At 49.7% G+C, this 21,956-nt stretch overlaps 1 protein-coding gene across 3 annotated transcripts in view; it reads right to left on the bottom strand.

The window, feature by feature from the left end:
* The window catches only part of LHX1 (LIM homeobox 1), a 33,855-nt gene extending 18,334 nt beyond the window's left edge, over positions 1-15,521 (bottom strand). Inside the window, exons 1-3 of one of the 3 annotated variants that reach the window (XM_069614689.1) lie at positions 14,575-15,521; positions 10,567-10,793; positions 8,316-8,590 (exon numbers count right to left, since the gene is read on the bottom strand). In XM_069614689.1, the coding sequence (XP_069470790.1) occupies positions 8,316-8,590; positions 10,567-10,793; positions 14,575-14,744 (672 nt within the window). In that variant the 5' untranslated portion in view covers positions 14,745-15,521. Of the gene's footprint in view, positions 1-8,315; positions 8,591-10,554; positions 10,794-14,574 lie in introns of all 3 variants that reach the window. The other 2 variants (XM_069614690.1, XM_069614688.1) reach the window with 2 other exon arrangements.
* Between the last annotated feature and the right edge of the window lie 6,435 nt (positions 15,522-21,956).

Here is a 21,956-nt window from a genome sequence, read left to right on the forward strand (position 1 = left end):
TCCCGCTCGCTGGTATTAAGCACTTAAGGTCCTTATAAACCAACAGTAAAATCAAATAAATCAAATCATTGTCTGGCAGAATAAGTGGCACTGTGAATGTACTCATTGTCTTCACTATTTAGTGGAATTTCTGACACTTTATCCATAATTATATTTGATTTTCTTTGCCCTTGCTTGTGGCTGGTAGCTGGTGACGGATGGTCGGAAACTATACCCTTAACTCCTGTGCCCTGCCTAAAAAATGCACTGAACCCATGCAGTGTTCAGCCTGGGTGACTTCAGAAGGAACTGCTCGATCGGCACCGCTAGGCTCCCTGATTTTTTAGGCCCATATTCACAGAGCGTTTTCCAATGGGGTTTTATCATTATAACACGCTTCTGTGACTTAGGCCCTGCAGGCGAGAGCACGATGTTGCATTACTAGACATCTCATTGTTTTTGACTGCGGAATTGAGGCTGTAGAAAAGGATTATAATTGTCACATTTGTATTTTCTTCCATTCTCTAAATGCTATTAGGTTGAAAATAAATCCATCCAATGACCATGTGATGCTGAAAGGTCTGCTATTGCGTGCTCCAGTGGGACAACTGGGACTGGAGGTATGTGTTGACCATACATCCATAATACGTACACCCTGTCCAGCTCTGTTGCCTAGATAGAGCAACGCGGGTGCGGTGCTTTGACGAGCAGGCTTTCTGACTCTTGCAGGGCAGTAGCTGCACTGATCTCTGGGTCCTAAATGCAGAATCAACAAGCGTGGGGGTTGTGGTGTTGCAGCCTGGCACAAGCAGGGCATGCTGGGAATGGGCAGCCTGTCCTGCAGCGGATACCTTTCATGGCCTGTTTCAGGCAGAAATACCAGGCCTTGGGAGTAGGGACACATCTAAATTACTATAACAGACATGTTTATGCAAAATAAGAAGTGCCTTTTTGCTAAAAACATTGAGTTCCAGTTTCTCCACGCACTTCCCCGTGTGAGTCTTGCAACGTCTATCTTCCTTCTTCCTCTTGCTCCCGGTATCCCCTCTCATCCATCCATTAATACTTCTTCCTATCCATCTATCCTTCCTAACGCCCTCACCAACTCCCTCCCCTAGTTCCCTCTCACCTTCTTTTTATTTTTCGTTAATCTTTTTGTTTTGTTTGTCTTATTTGTGTCATTTAATGTTTATCATTCTTTTACACTCTGCCCCTCCCTTCCCCCTTTCTCTTTTTTACCTGTTGACGGTCACCATTGCTTTCTTGATCCCTTTCTGCTTTTCCTTCCACATTCTGTATCTGTTGGTGAGATGGCTCAGTGAGGTAAGCACTTGCCTCAGTGTACTTAGAGTGTGCTTATTGGCGAAGGATTTGAACTCTGCATGCCCAGCCTTCCATCTTTCCCAGCTACAGTACTATTTAACTGGCCAGTGTGAGTTATTGCAATGCTACAGGGTTGAATCCTGCATGAAGTTCTATGTAAAAACATCTTTCTTTCTTTCTTTCTTTCTTTCTTTCTTTCTTTCTTTCTTTCTTTCTTTCTTTCTTTCTTTCTTTCTTTCTTTCTTTCTTTCTTTCTTTCTCCTTATCTGTACTTATTATGTTTGTTTCCTTTTCTCACTTTCTTTATTTTGTCCATGTGCTCTTTTCTTCCTTCCACTTTATATTTCTGTCCCTTTTTCTCTTCTTTTTTGTATTTCCCATGTTTGATTCTGTCTTTCCTCCCCATCCACTTGTTTGTTTCTCCCTCTAGTACCACTATTTACACATCAACACCAATTGAACAACCACTAAGCTCACCTCTTTAGCCCTATCACACTCTTCCACATCAGCAACTAAATAGACACAAAGTGATGTGGCCTATGAGATCGCTGTGCTTATTCACATAAGTGTTTTAATGATAAAAACCCCATTGGAAAACGCTCTGAATAACGTGCTCCAAAGTTTCTCTGCCAAAACCATAGAAAGCAGATTTAGCACACAGGAACTGGGTACTTCCAACCTGCACCTATCAGCACCACAGGTTTTGCATCTGCCTCTCCCACTGTCCCACAAATTATCTCCTCTCCCTTTCTTACAGAGCCAAGTGCAGCGAGGCCACCAATAGTGGCAGAGGGGCGCTACATATCTTTCCTTTCTGTCACACCTTTGTTCTCTTTGTTTCTGGTCGTCTCTTTTCACATTTCTTTTGAGTGTCCCCTGTTTCTTTTATAGTTTTCACAGGTGTTATCTAATTTTTCCCCACTGCGATTTATGTGATTTCCCTGTTGCACCCATTATTTGGTTCCATGTAATAAAGTTGCAGCAAAAATGGCCGTTTAAAAAAAAATCACGGCAAAAAGGTTGTGGTATGGTCCCCGCAGATGTTGGGGACCCCCCGCAACCATTATACCGCACAAAGGGTGCAGGGGACACCCTCGCAACCCTTGCTCCCCTTGAGTGGTATAATGGAAACACTTTTACCGGGTCACACCACAGCCTTTTTGCCGCTTTAAAAAAAACTGCAATTTTTCGGTGACCATATTACTGGATTACCCGTTTTTTCTCGTAAGTACTGTGTCATCTTCCTTGATGCTTGAGTTTGTCTTTCTAGCTTTCATTTTTTAATTACTCAAGTTTACCCTGTCTCGTGCCTTTCCATATCTCCTTCTCTTTTTTCAGCCTTTTCTATTTACTTTGCGTTCATTGTCACGTTTTCTTGTACGTTTTCTTGCCTCTGTTTTTCATCCTTTCACTATTTCTTCCAGAACGTCTTTCTCCGTCTCCCCGTGTTTCACCGGTCCTCGTGTCCAATTGTCAGCGAATATGGGCACCTAAGGGTGCAGAGTAAGGCGGCCCCATCACCCCGGAAGTGAAATACAATCTCACAAGTGGAAAGATACATTTCTACTGCGCCTCAAAGCATCCAGATCAAACGTTTTAACTAGAAAACGGATGTTCTTCTGTTTTCATACCTATAACCTGGGTGGCTATGCTAAGGAAGATACAGGAAAAGCGTGGAGTTGTATCCTTTTAATAATTAACTCGCCCTTATAATGTACTGAATGCCATTTAGGATGCTTTCGAATCTGCGCCGGACAGTTTGCGATTAGGACTAAGTGCGCCAATGCACCGCATAACGACCGGATAGAAGGCCACACAGTGCAATGGGAATAACGACTGCGGGTTATCATGACCCAGAATGAGAACTCTCTGCATCGTACAGCTCGCCTGATGTATATCTTGCGAGTGTGTTGCATGGTGCCGATATGCAGTCCTGCCACTAAGCTGAATTGCTTTTTGAGCGATGCCTCCTTTAAAGCACGTGAAAGCAACTGCAGTTCCGGCAACACGTGGCATATACCTTGCACATCGGAACTTATATCGCGGGTGTTAACGCAACACATCCGGTATGAGGTGTAACAGAACCCTTGGACGCCTTAGCTCTTCAGTCTGCGTTTTAAAAAATGTTGACATAACGTGCATGTTTTCACTTAGCTTTCAGGCCACATTTGCATTATCACACCGCTCTATCAAAAGAATACACGCAACACAAGCCTTCTCCAGCGCCTCTCTTGGCTATGCCCTTTAGCATCATTTAAATAGGCAATACATTACTATTTATAGTCCCGTTGATTTAGTTGAAATGCTCTTTTCAAGTAGGAAATGCGTCCTCGGGCGCAGCATCGACATTAGACAACCCACACCATGAGATTGATGTGTGGGGTGAGAATGGGAAGGCGCGGCGAGTGGGATGCGGTCGGTGTGTGTGTGGAGGGGCGAGGAGCTCAGGGGTGTCTAGAGGTTGGAGTTCTACGCTGCCAGAATCACGTGCATGAGAGAGGTTTGGTTGCTTCAGCCTGGTACAGGACACACTGCCCACGGTGTCAGGGTATGTGACTGTCTTATCCGATTTATCTATAATCCGTTTGCCCCATAATTGGAGCTATGTTCGTCAACAATCTAGAAGAAGGTGCATTCCCTTGCTGAGCTACCTCCTCGGGTTATGGCGGTAGCAGTGAGCAATCACTCGCGTTCTGCTCTTCCGCCATAGCATATGCGTTTAATTAAGAAACATTCCTCCCAATCGCGCACCTGACGTTGCCAAATTGAAATGGAGACACAGGACGTATGATGACACTGTTCACGGTGTCAGATACGCCCCTAGTGGGGGTCACGGGGCATGCGCGCCGAACGCTTCCCAATACACCTCATGGCTTTGACATTTTTTCATTTCTGAAATGAAAGTCCATTTTAATTTGTGGTAAACATTTTTTTTAAAGTGCACCGCATGTCAACAGAGCTAATATGAATAATAATAACATCTCTTATAATAAAGGCTATACATAGGAATGACGAATACGTTTTAAATCGTCATCGTGACTAAAACCGAGTTCCTTGGTGAACCAAAAAGAGAAACTCTGAACAAATCACACCAATTTAAATGACATGTAAAAAGTGGGATTTCTTTTGAGGCCTCGACCCTCCTAATCCCTCTTGCCCCCCTTTATTTGGGATGGAGGGGACTAAGAAAAAAAAGTCAAACGCCATCGGATTCGTTTCCATTTATGCTGTGTTCTAAGTGGTATCCGATTGGTTGCTCACTTTTCCATTCTGAATTTCGCCGATGAAGCAAAGGCAGAGTGGGGGCGTGAAATGTGCACACGTCCCCAGAGAAGACGCGCATGTAAACACGGGAGCCATCTTTTGGAGCTATGCTATGCATTACGAAATTGCATGCTTTTAAACACACTGTTGTTTTGATGCCGGAATATTTCATTAAAGCAAACCCTCTCCTTTATTTCAGAATTCAGTGCAACCCACGTCTTTTTCGTTGGGCACAGCACACTATGCAAGGTGAGAATAAACGCCGTGTTGGAGAATGCCAGTTATGGCGCGTTGTATAGCGTGGCCTGGTAATATATTTCACATCGCGCCGATCAGCGGGCCTTGCTTCAAATGGCCCGTGCCCTTCACTGGGCTCCCAGGCTTCAGGTCAAGAGCGCTGGAGTTAATTCGTGTTGCTTCAAGATGCTCTCTAATTATCCCCGCATTGAGACCTTCCCCGCTGTAAGGGTCCCTTAACCCCCCCATTACGCCGGCTCCGCAGGGTTCATAAAGCGATCCATAATTCCAGCCCATCGCTCCCTCTTATTTACCCATTAGCCCGCCGCCCCTCACATTCAAGGTTATTAATTCACACACCGTTTGCAGATCTGAGTTTTATGCATGGCCCCGCTGTCCTCGCCACCCACACTTGAAACATCATTTATTTTGTTTAAATATGCGCCGTGCAATCGCCGGAGCTGAGCTGTAATCACGGAACTATTGGGGGGCCTAGAATATGCCATCAGCGGTGGCACTGTGGAACGAGCTCAACGGCCCACAAGAAGGGGGTTGTGGTTTGGGAATTTGTTCTCACAACCTTTTGTTTCAATTGAAGGAGAGTACCTTTTAATGTTTACACAAGCAAGATAATGCCGAGGTTCCATTTTTTGGTGGGCGTTGTGAGAAGCGGGTGTTTTACTTGGCTGTAAGGCTAGGATTGAGTCAGTCTCATGCCTGTATGACTGGTGCAGGTATCCCCCACATGCTTGAAAGACATCTGGCTCGGTGAGAGTCACTCGACGAATGACCGGTCGGGTTGGGAGCGAGACACTCGACTGTGTGCTCTGTGGTTGGACGATCGATAGGCCTGGGGCAGAGAAAATCACATGTCCGAGTGACCGGTGGCGGGGCTGGGGACCCAGTCACTCATCTGATGTGTCAGAGCGAGTCACATGTAAGTTTCCATGAATGTCGGGCTTGCCCACCCACATGTCTGAAAGCCGCAGGGCTGATGTAGAGTGGGTCGCGTTTTTCATGGGCCATAGGTTTGGGACAATCTGGTCTCAAGTGAGTGCTTAACCCGCCGGGTTTGGGGAAGGTGCATTGCTCTTCCCGCCTTTCAAAGACAGACATTCTGATCACGCCGTGGAGGCCGGTTTGCCTCCGGCCGTGTGTGATGTGCTTTGTACTTTGTCTTAGTTTTGACATGTGTTCTTCCCTTCATGTCGTGCATCGCACAGATTTTAAAAGCCCACAGGGGATGACGCCCAGTCCCTCAAATGGAGCGCAAAGGGGCTTGGTTTATAAACATATCTGCATATTCTAGTCTGATCGTATGTGTATCTGGCTCGTTGCTCATCGCCCCAGACCTAGCTTGACCCGCAGAGAGCTCCTGCACTGCCTGCTATCGGCCAGGGGGCACCTATAGTCCCCGCGCCGTTTATCATCAGTCAGACCGCTCTCGGGGGTATGGCGTTTGCTATCTTCAGCCAGTCCGCACAGACCCTGTGCTGTTTGTTATCAGCCAGGCCGCACCGCAGCCCCCGCGCCGTTTGTCATCACCCAGGCCGCGCCGCACGCTCCCGTCGTGTACTACCGCACACGTCTCCCATGCTGCCTGTCATGAGCCAGCACGCACGCTGTTTTCGTGCGGTGTGTCATCGGTTCCACGGTACACAGCTATTGTGGCGTTTGGCCACCGGGCTGGAGCAGCACGGAAACGCCCTGTGCCGTGAGGAGGGCCTGGGCGAGAGGGAGGGGCGATGCCACAAGAGCGCCCCGGTAGCATCTTGAACCATTATAGTTTGCAGTGATAAGAAAGAACGAAATAAAGCAACGCCCCCGAAGGAAGACACTAATCGACGAGTAAAGATTAAAGTTACTATATTTAATGTCTAATTATTGTTACGCTTCCAAAACTGCTGTTCGCTTCTACTCGCTTCTCTTCCACGAGCGAGTCCTTCATTTCCTCTACAAATTCTGAGGACATTGTGAAATATATCGCCATGGCACCCTTTCTAAAGCGGTGTACCGAGGTAGCATGTGTATTATCGACACTTCTTTAATTGTGCAATACATTTACAGAGGAGTATTATTTCTATTAAACAAAAGTGCATTGACAGACGCCAATATATTTAAACATGCACCCACGTGATAGTTAGAAAGTTGCAACCTTGATACGCGGGTGAGTTGCCTATAATGCAAAGTTACTTGATACTTTTAAAGCGCTAAAGCGCCACTGCGTGCATCGTGGCGCTGAGCGATGTTCGGTTTCCTCGGCAATACACATCAAGCATAGCGTACGTTGCATGCGCAATGAGACGATGATTGCAACGGTTGACCCGCAGTGTAGTGAATAGTTTACGTCTACACACCCCGTCACGCCCGCACACACACACAGTGCAACCATGCGGGCGCTCACTCGGGGTCTGACCCCAGATTCATGGCTGCAGGAGCATGGCGACCCATACTGCACGCCGGCAGATGGGCCGCCCTCCTGCTAGTTGGGGGCTGTTTCGTGTCTGCGGTCAGCGAGTACAGCGCTGCTGTCTCTGGAAGCGTGACGAGCACGCAGATCCTACCTCGAGTTTTCAGTTCTGGAAGGCAGCTCCGCCACGATGCTAGTGGTTCAACTAATAGGGAGTCTTAATATTTAAAATATTTACATAATTGTAGAGATATTTTTACCTTAAAATACAACTCTTAATGAAACAATTAAACCAGAATGTATATGTGGCAGTTGGTGCCGTCACACGGTTTATACATGAAGGCAAACCAGGGTAGAAGGAGCACTGAAAAATGACGCTCAAATGATATGGAAAACCGTTCTTTAAAGGTGTAATCCCATTGAAAAAAGCATTGTATACTAGGCTCCTAACAGTAGCGACGTGTGCAATCGTTACCCTTGACATAAGCGCCTCGCCCCTTACAGGATCTACTCCACGCGTAGTAAAGCGCTACGCCACGTGACTCTCATACAGCGCCATGTAGCGCTCGAGGGGTCAGACTAGTGTGGCCTGTGTGGCCGGCAGCGTGCGCCTATCCCTCACCAGTAACTTGCTTAGACGTGCTCGCTGGACTTCAGCACTATATACCGCCGTATAATGTTTATATCGCATGCTGGGCAACAAGGGTGCAAAGAAGTCAGACTGTCTTTCAAGTAGCGCTTGGCAAATGCGACACAGTAAACAGTAACTTTATCGTCTGTAAACCCCGCGTTTCATATGCTTCAAGCCCAGAACAATAACAGCGGATTCATTTCAGCTCATAATTTGCTGTATAGCGCTCTGCAGAGGAAAACTATGCAAAGCGCTCGTTACCCACACCATTCACCTTTTAATTCAGAATAACAGGGATGCGCCGCTGTTTCCTCCCAGGAAGTTCTACATTACTGTCTATAAGGAAGATGAAGACACGCTGCATGGTGACATGATCATACCATTCCCGCTGCGCTTTAAAAGCGCCTCGAAGCCCCGTTTGCATGCAGGAAGGGCTGCATGCCGTTCAGAGATACCAAAGGCTCCACTCACCTGTATAACCCGCATGTTGAGGCCCGTCTCCTGCGCCAGCTGCTCCCTGATGTGCCGGGTGGGCTTTGGCGTGGCGGCGAAGGCCGCCTTGAGGGTCTCCAGCTGCTTGGCCTTGATGGTGGTGCGGGGCCCCCTCCGCTTGGCCCCCAAGTTCTGGTCGTCGTTCTCGTTGCTCCCGGTCTCCTTGTCCGAGATGTTGGCGCTCTCCGAGTCCTTGGCGTCGTCTTGGGACGGGTCTTGGGAGTCAGGAGACAAACTAGGGTCACTGCCTGTCACTGCCAAGAAAGACAAGACTGCATCAAGAAGGGCCCGGAGGTCTGGTTGGGGTGCGTGTAGGTGCGTGGGGCTAGTATTGTGGGATCAACGGAGAGGACATACGACCCGCCTCCCAACCCGGCATTGCCATCTTAAAGATGCCTCCAGTGTTAAATCGCTATTATTATAACGATGGATCATTAGCGCATGACTTTCACTTTGCTTGTAAGTGCCCTCTCCCCAATCTAAAATATCGATTTATTGTTAGACGAAATCGCCTTCATTGTTAGTTTGTGAAAACATCATACGTGTCCAGACCCGTTCATGTTAATTCTCTAAAAGTGCCCTTGCACGCCCGAACATAGCCCGCCCAGGAGTGGCATCTTTTCTTGTCAAAATGTCTTCGGTGTTAAACCAGTTTAATAATTTACTTTTTATTGTGTCTCCAAGAAAAAGCCATTTCCTCTCCTTCGCGGGACTTCTTTTTTTTTATTTCCTGCACCGAAGATTTTTACGATGTTTTTTTGGGTAACGTGTTCCGTCTTTTGATTTAATCGCCCGGGGCTAACGCTGCACAGAGCGGTGCAGTTTGGGGGATGTCTAAGAGAACAGCATGCTTCACTGCGTGCATCGTGTTACGTTACTGGAATGTATAGCGCTTACCGCAGACATTGCATGGTCTCCAGGCGCTCTGGCGGATCAGAAAGATGTAGAAGGCCTACAGGATGGGGGAGTAAGTTTCGTTTGGGGAAAAGGGGACACCGGCCCTTTGTTACACCCTTCAGTAGGGGAGGGGTGAGGCGTGGGGAAGGGTCGCGTGAATGAAGGAGTCCCTACATGTACTGAACACACATGTGTAGCGTGAAGCGCCACACCGGGTTTGATACAGTACACTTGAGCGTGGCTATGTGCCAACAGCCGGCTCTCTCCATTTGACCTGGGGGCCACACGCACTGCTCTCTTTTATCCGGGGATTACCAGCAGACAGACACGCTTGGATCCATGGATGCAGCGTGTCTGAATATTTAATGGGCCTATATGTTTCTTTATGTGTGTACTATTATTCCAAATAATTAATCTTTGATTGACGTGCTCACCGGTGGCCCGCATAATTCGCTTCTGAGCGGTCCCGGATCAGGTCTGTCGGACTGCACCGTTGTTGTTCAGGTTATCTACTTGAATGTTTTTATATTGTTGCAAATGTGTGTTGTTTTACTGCACTGCTCAGATCGCCTATTATATTCTCGCACCCTTAGCGATTGTTCAACTTCTAGAGTGACGCGGATAAATCGCTCCCTTTTACCTGGTGATTTACCGAGAGGGATTGGGCTCTTTGAAAGCACCTGGCTCTTTGGGTCATCTATTTGTATACATGCCAGCTGTTAGACACATTAACCGCTCTCCTTTACCATGTGATTTATTTGGGGGAAAGGCGGGGTAGTCTTTGACTGCAACGCAGGTGTCTGGGCCATTTATAGGTATACAGTTATATTTTTACATTCTAGTGATTTTTCATTCTATTGGTCCGTGGTTACACACATACATCGCTTTTCTTTGCCTGATGATTTACTTGGGGAGGTCCGCTTCGAATGCATGGCAGGAGTTTGCGCCAGTTTTATGTATGCAGTTATATTTTCTCACCCAGGGCATGTTTAATTCTCTTGGCCGGGTGTTAGAAATATAAATAGCTCTCGTTTTCCTTGTGATTTACTCGGGCGAGGGGCTCATTGAGTACATTGCAGGTATTTGGGTCATTTTTATATATGCAGTTATATTTTCACACTCTAGTGTTGTTTCATTCTCTGGACCGGGTGTTAGACATATAAACCGCTCTCGTTTACCGGTGATTTAATGGAGAGTGGGCGGCCCCTTTCAATGCATGCAGGAGTTTGGGCCAGTTTCATGTAAGCAGTTATATTTTCACACCCAGGCCCTTTTTAATTCTCTTGGCCGGGTGTTAGACATATACATCGCTCTCATTTACCTGGTGATTTACCTGAGAGCAGGCCGGCCTCTTTGGCTGTGGCGCTGGTGCTCAGATAGTCCTCCTTACACACGAACTTGTTCTCGTCGATGATGTACAGCTCCTCGCCCGTGGACAGCTGCTTATGGCACATCATGCAGGTGAAACAGTTGAGGTGAAACACTTTGGTCCGCGCCCTCCTCACCAGGTCGCTGGGCGAGATGCCCTGGGCGCAGCCCGCACACTTGGTCCCGAACCGCCTGGCAGAGAGAGAGAGAGAGAGAGAGAGAGAGAATGGAGGCGCTAGGCATTAGTACATTCCGATCGATCAGGGGCCAGCACATGTTATGTCTATCACATGTGTTCTACCACCACTCACAGTACACCACAAGGGGGCATCATCAAGGTAGGCACTGGCCTGCCGGAATCCCGCGCAGTCCTAATCGGGTCAGGCCAGTCCATACCTGCCATCATCGCCACTCGGCTTGGGAGGAAGGAGCAAGGCGCTTCCCTTTATTGTGGCCTCTGTGACTTGCACGCGCTCAGCATTCGCACAAGAAATCCATACATGCACTCCACGGGAAGCTTGAGGTCCGCGGACAACTTTCCAATTCCCAAATGAATTCAAACCAGGGGAAAGGTGCGTTTTCATCGCTTGATGTGTTAATAGATAGATAATAAACCATTTCTAAATGCACTAGAAGTAACACTGGGACTCCCTTCACTTGGCCTTATTTACAACGCGTTTTCAGTGGGATTACACGATTGTACAACGTTTTTCAATGGGAAAGTTCAATTGAAAAACGGTTTATAAATAATCGTCTGCGTCTTAATGGTAAAGTATGTATTCATGTTTGGGTTAAAACAGGGAGGTGTATGCGCGCTTTAACAATACTGCTGTTTATGCATTTCCTAGTTGCAAATGCGTGGTTTGGTTCTTCACCTAACCCTCGACGAGGTTTCTTGCTTTTCAGCAGTATCTACATGCATCCTTTAAACACACGATCTAGTATATTTTGTAACGTTTGCTGGTCGCAGTATCCTCTGGGATGCGAGGAGTGCGATCCCAACCCGAGCAGGGCCTGTTGGCGTGTGTCTGTAAACACGCACACATAACTAATAACTCGATACTTACTTGAGGATATATGCTGACATATTCTTCGATAGTTACCTATTTTAATTCGGCTTTCCTTGAGTGTATAAATGAAAGCATCACGTAGAAAGGGCACCGAATGAACCGCACGTGTAACCTGGGAGCGCCGTCCCTTTATGTGTGTGGGGATTAGACTATATGTGCATATGATGTATGGCACACGGGATTTGTGTAAATAAGCCACGACTAGGCCTCCGTTTTGTTTGGAAAATAAGGCTCGGCGTGGGCCACGCGGCAGGCCTCTGACGCACGTTCTGGCAGCGCGGGATCGTGCCAACACGATGGGCATCGGCGGAGTGAAAGAAACAGCGGCAGAGCTGCCTTTGGACTGCGTTCACGTCCCTGAGGGTCAAAAGACCTCTCCCCGCGGAAAGGTGCCGAGGCGCCGCAAAGCGCCGCCAGTGATATGCGCAACATGGCGGCCCTTTATTGCGTGAAAGTAGCCCCGCGCACGCTTTCAGAGTTTATAGTGAAAGTTCTCTGGTCCTATTTAAGATTGAAAGTGTGTGCCCGTCGCCACAAGTCACTTACATATAGAGGGAGAATAAAACATGTTTTGAAAGGGGCTTTCCATTGTTAAAAGATTTTTGTAAATCCGGCCCTGTCTATAACATCTTTAAATCACACTCACGCGCGACTGTACACAGCACATATTATATGCATGCGTGTACGGACATTCGATGTATGTGTATACACATTGCGTTTTAAATTACACAAAACTTGAATAACACAGATAGGGGGCATGGTTTACAAAAGCCTTTTCCAACGGGAAAGTCCCATGGACAAACGCTTTGTAAATCAGGCCTACAGACATGAAACAGGGCGTGCGTGTATTCACAAGGAAAGGACAGCCATGCCTGCATGAGCGTGCATTTCTTTTTAGCCGTCTGCGTGTGGCGTCCTTTGCAGCTGTGGGCTGGAAGCCGGCGGGGAAACTGCCTCCCGCTTGCCCCTGCACACTACTTCCATATTCAAATCCAGTTATCACATATTTCCTAGAACTCACAGCTGGCCGTCACAGCGGGCGGGCAGACGCGCACCGCCCCGACGCACACTTCCCCTGGCTCGGCCTGCCCTGGGATCTGGTGTGTGCCGTCTGCCGGAGAGTGTCATGTCCTATTGTGTTAGCAGAAGGCAATACACACACCGTACACAGCAAATGGGCGCTGGAGACAAGTGTGCATGCACGAGTGTTCAATATCATTCGTCATCTTTCAGAATGCAATGATAGCTCTTAATAAATACACTCTTAAAGTTAGAAAAGCAACAGGACAACCGCATGACTATTTTTCGCAGTGAAATTGCGGCGTGGTGTATGTGCGTTTCGGCGACTCCAGGCATCCAGACTACTGCCACGCCCGTAAACCCTGACGGGTAACTGTTCCCCGCTGCAGCCGAGGGTGAAGTGGCCTTGGTGTGAGCCTCTGTCTGTCCTCACAAGAAGAGGGCTCGCGGGATGGGCCTTATCTGACCGCGGACGGCGTGTCCATCGATCAAATCATGATGCCAGCCCTCTCCTCTTGACCCGGGCAACATCGCGGGAGAAGTCGGCAGGGACCTACATTAAAATGCCATTTGCTTAGCTGCGTTCCAGTTTGAGAGCCTGTTTCGGGCTTGATTGCGGCTATTTCCCCCTCTACCAAAATGAGAGGAATTTCGGTTAATAGACGATAGCAGGAAATAGTTAAATAAATATCATTCGTCCGCACCGGAATATGCCCAGGCCGTTTTCAGATCACTCTAACAGGATGAACAACCTTGATGTCCGCAGTTGTTCTCAAAACGAATTCCATTGTCAATCCAAGTATTCGCAGCACTTAAAGCGCCAAGAGTGCCGCAATAGGTGCTATCCAAGTGCTTCCGAAGGAAATCTAAATGTTTTGGGACATCCCGAATCTGGTATGTGGCCGCACTATAAACTCGTGTTTTTTTCAGATATTAGAATTCCGGTCTGTTTTCCTTAGGCGCCCCCCCCCCCCCGCCCCTCTCCTCGCTCCCTTACTGGCCTGCTACACATACGCTCAGGTGGTCTCTAAAACGGAGCGCGCTCTGCCTCAGCGAGGAGAGCGGGATAACCTGCGAGTGCGAGGGCAGTCGCCGCAGCAGCCACCGCGGGACTGCCCCCGGAGGAGGCTATCCTCAGAGAGAAGCGGCCGGCCCGGCCATGCCACTCAGTGCAGTGATGTCTAGGTGCGCTGTCCACGCGGAGCATGGCTCTCTGCGTGCGGGCGGGCAAGGGAGAGACAGAGGGCCTCATTTGGCGAAACCAGGCCCTCGTTTCTTTTTATACCCATTGAGAAAATGCACTGGAATGCATTGTTAAACAAGCCATATAAAGCACACGTATGCACACGCACGCATGGACACACACGAACATGCAGCAATGACATATGAACAGCGTCTATAGACGATGCATAGGCCTGTGCGTGGTTGTGTGTGTTATAGAGAGACCTAGGGCCTGATTTAAAACATGTTTTAACATGAGGAAAGTCCCATTGAAAACATGTTTGCAAACCAGTCACATAGTCTGTGTTGATACCCTATGATAGTATGCACTTGAATCTAGTTTTAAACAATCCATACAAGGCACGTGTATGTACACACACACACACACACACACGCTAATTTCTGTGCAGCGGACCGAGAAAGACAGACAGGTAGGGTAGCAGATGGCGAGAGAGACCGATAGCTGGGTGTTTTAAAAGCGGCGGATGGGGAGAGACAGACACTGTGGTTTTAGGTTAAAGAGGATCTGAGTTTTGAGGGACTGGAGGATGAAGAGGGGGAGGTGGGTGCTGTCTGCGATTTTTACAGAGCGAGTGGTGTTAACTGGACCAATACACACACACTTAGAAGGTGGTTTAATCCCTGAGCGCCGCAGTACTCACCGAAAGAAGTCGTTCTTACAGTACAGCTTGCCTTCTCTGGAAAAGCATTTCTCGGTCAGGTTGCATTTGCACTCACAGCACTGAACACACTTGACGTGCCAAGCCCTGTCCAGAACATTCAGCAGAAAGCGGTCCAGGATCGGCCTTTCGCACGCCGCACAGTGCACCATTGTCTTTGGCTGAGATATTTACGAGGGCCCCTTTTATTCCTCTCCACAGATGCCAGGTGCGGCCGGGGTGGGAAATAACCAGAACTCTTCTTGGATGTGTCCTAGGCGAGGCAGGCCGCCTCAAAGCGACGAAAGGACCAGCATCGACAGTGGTGACGGCGACTCCTGACCACAAAAACTCAGACCTCAAGGCGAAAAGAAGCACCTATGAATCACTTCTTAATATAACCGAACCCCCTAAAAGCAGGAGGTCTGTCCGCATCTCAGATGTGAGGTAGCACAGTCTAAATTCAAGGTGCATCAGCGTGCAGAGAGAATGACGAAAGTGGCACAACAAAAACCACAGCAAAATCAAATGTTTAAAAAAAACACAGCAACAAGGTCAAAACAGGAGCTTTGGGTTGTTGTCTAACCTGCAGACATCACTCCCAGAGTGGCTGCTCCAGGCTCGGGTTGTCAAGAGTCCGTGTTTTTTTTTTACTGGGAAATCCCTGTTTTCTCGTGCTCTTTACTGAGTTGCTGGCAGACAGGTGGGCACGCGCAGAGCCGCGCTCGGTGTGCCTGTCGCTGCTCCCAGCCGTCCCCGGATGCGCCCGTGGAGGTGTGCCCGCTTCTCCCCCTGCAGGGATCCGAGTCTCCGAGGTGAGAGTGGGTGCCTGGCTCTCCCTGTCGCGGCCCGCTCCCAGGCTCGCGCTGCTCTGCTCTGCTGCGGCTCAGGCCCGGCTGCTGGCGCTGCCTCTCTCCCTCTCTGTGCCTCCGATGCAGCCCGAGGATGCTCTGCCTGGTCCAGGCCAGCTCCAGCCCTAGCCTTATGCACAGCGCGGTGACGTGGGCCTCGGCGTCAGCCAATCGGCTGCGCCCCCGGCAGTCCATTAAGCGCCCTCCCTGGGCTGCTGGCAGCACAGTGCCACCCTGCATAGAGAGGGCCACTGTCAAAGTGCTTAGGTAATGAGTAGGGTCCTCATTTTTCTATTCAGCGCCCGAGATATTGAAATGTATATATGGCTGGGGAGGTGGATGGGAGCCACAAATGCTGGCAATATTCCTTGTGTGTGATAAATGCAGCGGCGGGGGCGTCCCGAGCAAGCAATGATGCAGCTGGTACGTATACATATATCACGTATATGCTTCCTCGTATATGCCGCGCGACATACACCTTTGTGTCTTTGCATGCATGGCGTGGGGGGCGGGGGGAGTTGCTTAGGGGCGGCATACGCCGCTTTTAGAAGCATTCTCCTACCTTAGCAGGGGACGTGTGCTCACAAATATGCCGTGCTTGCGAATGATGGATGCCACTTCTCTCTCTGTCAAGACACCCCCACACGAAGCTTAGTTATATCCCCGACTTGGGAATCCCCGAACACGTGGCTGTGGCAGGCACGCACGCACGCACACGGACCTATGTGCATATATGCACACACACAGACGCGCGTGCTCCCATTGGGGCATGGCGTATTTATATACTTTTGGGTGTATGCTCCTTATAGCAGGGTATGGGCGAGTACACCTATACAAGGTCACCGCGCCATTCCATATTATTCTGCACACACGTGGTGTACAGCTTAGGACTTTTTTCGAGCATTCTCCTATAGTAGTGAAAACCTGTTAACAACGATGCAAGGCAAGGCTGCATTTGTATTACTATATCTCCCTTAAGCTCCCCCAAACAGAAACCTCGTCCATCCATCCATATAAATACATATTAAAGAATTATGCAATGCAATTTGTGATTGATATCACACCCCCGCTTAATTATATATCTAATTATCGACCTATACAAGAAACAGTAGACATACCTTAACTATGGTTGTCTGGGTATAGACGCACTTTGGTGTATACCCTATTTGATTTTGGGAGGATCATCTGTACATGTAAACGTTTGAAAAGTATTCTTTGAAATTGGGGCAGTTGTGGGAAATCCCTTCATTTAGCTGCAAGAATTGCCGGATATTCGGTGAAACGAATACTGTGCAACGGAAGCCCTGGAACACCTTGCAGGAGTTGGATACATAGACGGTACGGATTTATTTATCAGAGAAACGAGATTTCCTGTGCAGATATGTGCCGCGGTCTGTCCCAGGGACATCCCATGAAGTCGCCTCCCTAAAGGCAGCAGTGAGAAGGAGGCGGGCCTGGCATTCGCCTCACAGGGATTCCCGGCGGTAGACCTTGAGGGAGTTGTTGAGAGGGCAGGCTGTCCTGTCTAACCGCGGAGCGGGCGAGGGCAGACGGGGGTACTTGCCACTTGAAGACGTGAGTTCTAGCAGCTACGTCCTCGATCGGTTGGGGTTATTTGGGCAAGTCAGGGCGGTGGGGAGGGGGCTAGAACCAGATGAAATTGGCCTAACTCCAGCACTTCGTGTACAGGAATCCAACATTTCTATTGGCGGTACTTGAATAAAGCATGGGTGTTGAATCCCAAATGGTATAACGTTCATTCATTCACTCACTCACTCGAAATAAATCCGGAGTTGATATTCAAGGCGCCTGTAGTTGAAGAAAACATGAGCGAGCACTCCAGTAAGGAATTTAACGTAACCGTGTCCCTTATTGTTCTGCACTGTCACTCGCTTCTCACTCATTCAGACATCCGCTCCATGAATAGAAAGGCGAAAGTGGCATTGGGCAATTCTATTGGTTTCCAGCAGTTCCACCTCCACGGCCTACACGGGCCGGTGTGCTCTATAGAGGAGTGCTCGTTTGCGCTGCGTGCTTAGCCGGACCCCAGGGTCCGTTGCCCTGGACTCGGGCACGGCCGGAGGGACACTGCGGGCATCTTTGATTGTTTAGTGGCAGCCTGTAGAAGGGTTAAAGCCCCCCCCCCCCCCCGCCAGGCAAGCATAAGCAGGGAGGGGCGCTGCATATTTATCGGGGACACCGGTGCACCAATCCACAAATCCATCTGTGCACACACAGGGGACGCGATGTGGACCGTCTGCGACCTGGGTGTTGCCGTCTGAAGTGGAGATGCCGGCTAACCCAATAAACTAGGCGCTGGGGTCCCGTGGACATCGGCATTCCAAACATTTACAGGCTTACACTCGTGTGCAAAGAGAAGAGGCGAGGCCTCAGCGGTGCCCCCCCCCCCCTGCGCCGGTGTCACTACCCGGATGGGCCACGGGATAAACCACTCCTCGTGTTGGATCCGACGGAGCTTCCGCGGGGGCTAGCGAGGCCCTTCGCCAGCACACATGTAGGTTCTGCAAATACAGCGTTTGCATTCCCCCAAGCGTTTGCGTCACATTTATATAACACCCTTTCTCCTTCAGATATTTGCAAATACATATACTTTTCTATATATTTCGTTTCCGTTTGAAAAAAGGGCCATCGAAATTGCATTTCGTTTCTCCGCCCTGTAAACCCAAAAAGCGGACCTCGGGCGGGCTCCAATATACCGCGGCCCTAAACAAAACGGACAACGAAGGGCCGAAGAGGTGCCCTTCTGCTTGGTGGTGCTTTGCTTTCCAGCCCATCGTCCTCCAAGGCCCTGCCGTGGTTGTGACATATTTAGCGCGAGGATGTACAACTCACAAGCGTAATACGTTTCATCACCAATCAAACATCACGTGTGGAGGGATGACGCTAAATTAGGGAGGGGGCTGTAGACCCCAGGCTTGCACTGGGACGAATGATTTCGTTTCCTTTCATAAATTGCTTCCTTATAGCGCTTCACGCCGAGGACAGCTTCTTCAAGGCGCTTTAAAGTGTGCATACGAGGCGTTCGCCAGATGCACTGGTTGCCTTTTTTCTTGAGCCAGGCCTCACGTGTCATGTGTCACTGCCTAGAAATCAGGAGGAAAAATGCACGGAGGGTGGATTGTGGTGAGTGCTCGGATGTCTATTGGTTTGTATATATTGTTTTGTTGGTAGGGATTCTGCGGGGATGGTGAATATTTGGAGAATGCGTGGTAGTGCATAAAAGCTGCACCGGTCGTGTATAGGGGGTTTATGTATGGTGTATGGATGACGCATGATCCGCGCGCCCATGGGTGTGCATATCCGATTTCTAAATGGCGTAGAGACGGTTCGTGGTGCGTCAGAAAGGGTGCATTGCTCATGCAAGCATGGTGCATGGTGGTGCACTAGCAATGCCGCATTTCTAACGCGCTTCCAGCCTTCTGAGGAATACATTTCCGGATCAGAGTGCATGCGCCCCCACAGCCACTTCTTTTGCCCTGGGGTGGGGGGGGGGGGGGTTAACCTATCTAAAGGCACCGCTCCTGCCTCGACGAGTACGGGGTAACAGGAACTTGTTTCATTACAGGATGGAGAGCAAGGGCTGTTTGTGACTCTGTATAGCATATATCGTTATGAATATTATTACTACAAATATACGTTGATACTGATTAATATTGCTACCAACGAGAGTAACACTAATAACAAATACAAGCGGTAATAATATGAATTATTATAATAATATCATCATCCAAGATGCTGCCCCTAAAGGCCGCCGGGCCGCTCAACACACCCTTTCTGGATGTCAGCATTTGTCCTGTGCATTGTATGGCATCACACAGCGCATGTTTGTGTTGCGCTGCTATCACGCGTTTGGACATCCAGTGGCTGAAGACAGACTTGTGGAGGCCCGTCTCGCTGGCGCAGCGCTTGGTGGGGCAGGGGCTCCTTCTGGCCTCCCCCACCTGCCCCTCCTCTGGGGTCCATCCCTCTCAGCTGTTTGTTTGTCGCCCCTCTCCGTGTATTGGTAAATGTGAAAGGGAGAGCGGGCGAATCAATAGAGCCGCCCCCAGCACATGGGCTGCTTCTCATGAGAGGGGGCGGCGGCTGTCTGGGGCTGCACGGGCCTATAGAAGCCCCATAGGGTGACAGCTGTACCCCACTGTCAGGGGACCGCTGCCTTTCACCGCCCCAGATGACATGTGCCGGGATGAATACGAGATCGGGGATGAGGACCCGACGCCCTGACTTCTGTTCTTCCCCCTGTCTCTTTTTATTTGTAATGCCAACGTCGGGGTGTTGTTTGCCCAAAGCCTCGGAAACTGCGGCCCGCGGGGGGTGTGCGTAGGACCCGCCTGCGCCGCACTCCACTTGTTTTCTAAAGCAGGACCTTGCAAGTTTACATAGGAATATGTTAAAATGCGACCTTACCCTAGAAGATGAAGGAATGCCTGCCTGTCAGTCTTTTCCTAGCAGTCATCTATTTAGGCATTGCATACTTACACAGACCACATGCGTATATGCGCACCTCCCTACGTACACACACTAATATGGCTAGTGATAATTGACTCTTGTGGCCCGATTCATGGAATATTTGCCCCGTTAAAAGTGACTTTGCACGGCAGAAAATTGACTTTGCACTGCTGAAAGTGTATTTAGTCATTACAAAGTCCAGGAAAAGTCAGTGCATAGTCATGTTTATAATCCACTTTGCACTGAATCAGGGATTGTGTCGCCAGTGCAAAGTCACTTTTCAGCAGTGAAAAGTAATTTTGAACCCGGAAAATATTCCTGGAGGCATTCAGGGCCTCAGAAGAGCTAGAATGTGTGCCTCTGCAGACCTCCACTTTTGATGTTCTGAAAGCGGCGTGGATGAAGCATCCAGCGGTCTCTCTGTTCCTCGTCCTGCTCACTGGCCGGCGTTCCTCGCGTCCAGCGGTCCCAGCAGAGGCATCTCTCTGTTCCTTGTCCTGCTCACTGGCCGGCGTGGATGAAGCGTCCAGCGGTCCCAGCAGAGGCATCTCTCTGTTCCTTGTCCTGCTCACTGGCCGGCGTGGATGAAGCGTCCAGCTGTCCCAGCGGAGGCATCTCTCTGTTCCTTGTCCTGCTCACTGGCCGGCGTGGATGAAGCGTCCAGCGGTCCCAGCAGAGGCATCTCTCTGTTCCTTGTCCTGCTCACTGGCCGGCGTGGATGAAGCGTCCAGCGGTCCCAGCAGAGGCATCTCTCTGTTCCTTGTCCTGCTCACTGGCCGGCGTTCCTCGCGTCCAGCGGTCCCAGCAGAGGCATCTCTCTGTTCCTTGTCCTGCTCACTGGCCGGCGTGGATGAAGCGTCCAGCTGTCCCAGCAGAGGCATCTCGGCATCACTCTGTTCCTTGTCCTGCTCACTGGCCGGCGTGGATGAAGCGTCCAGCTGTCCCAGCGGAGGCATCTCTCTGTTCCTTGTCCTGCTCACTGGCCGGCGTGGATGAAGCGTCCAGCGGTCCCAGCGGAGGCATCTCTCTGTTCCTTGTCCTGCTCACTGGCCGGCGTGGATGAAGCGTCCAGCGGTCCCAGCGGAGGCATCTCTCTGTTCCTTGTCCTGCTCACTGGCCGGCGTGGATGAAGCGTCCAGCGGTCCCAGCGGAGGCATCTCTCTGTTCCTTGTCCTGCTCACTGGCCGGCGTGGATGAAGCGTCCAGCTGTCCCAGCGGAGGCATCACTCTGTTCCTTGTCCTGCTCACTGGCCGGCGTGGATGAAGCGTCCAGCTGTCCCAGCGGAGGCATCTCTCTGTTCCTTGTCCTGCTCACTGGCCGGCGTGGATGAAGCGTCCAGCGGTCCCAGCGGAGGCATCTCTCTGTTCCTTGTCCTGCTCACTGGCCGGCGTGGATGAAGCGTCCAGCGGTCCCAGCGGAGGCATCACTCTGTTCCTTGTCCTGCTCACTGGCCGGCGTGGATGAAGCGTCCAGCTGTCCCAGCGGAGGCATCTCTCTGTTCCTTGTCCTGCTCACTGGCCGGCGTGGATGAAGCGTCCAGCGGTCCCAGCAGAGGCATCTCTCTGTTCCTTGACCTGCTCACTGGCAGAGTCACTGCCTTGGCTTCCTGCTCATTTAGGGAACTCAGATGTGCCCTCAAGTAGGACTTTTAATGGCAACAACCTGCAGATTAGTGGGTTTTATCTTAATACCAGGAGATTGGGGTAAGAGGTCTGCAACCTTGAGGGTCTCCAGATGTTTTTGACTGCAAATCCTGCATTCTTTCGCCATTTGCTATACTGAATTTGGCTGAAGGGAGTTGTAGCCAAAAAACCCTGGAAAACAGAAAGTTTCAGACCTCTGCATTAGGAGAACATAGTGTAGATGTATAAATGTCTCATAGGGTAGCTTGCAGAAGTGACCCAGAAACAGGAGAGGTAGGGTTCAGGATTTTAAGATGGTCTTCTTGGGATTCAGTTCTGGTCCTTAAGGTTCAGAGCTTCTCCTTCACATACATGCCCATATAATATGCAGTTCTGCATCAGATGCATGTTTATATAATATGCAGTTCTCCTAGCTAAGAT

This window comes from Ambystoma mexicanum, chromosome 9 (genome assembly GCF_040938575.1).
Source record: "Ambystoma mexicanum isolate Mex_15411 chromosome 9, UKY_AmexF1_1, whole genome shotgun sequence".
NCBI lineage: Eukaryota > Metazoa > Chordata > Amphibia > Caudata > Ambystomatidae > Ambystoma > Ambystoma mexicanum.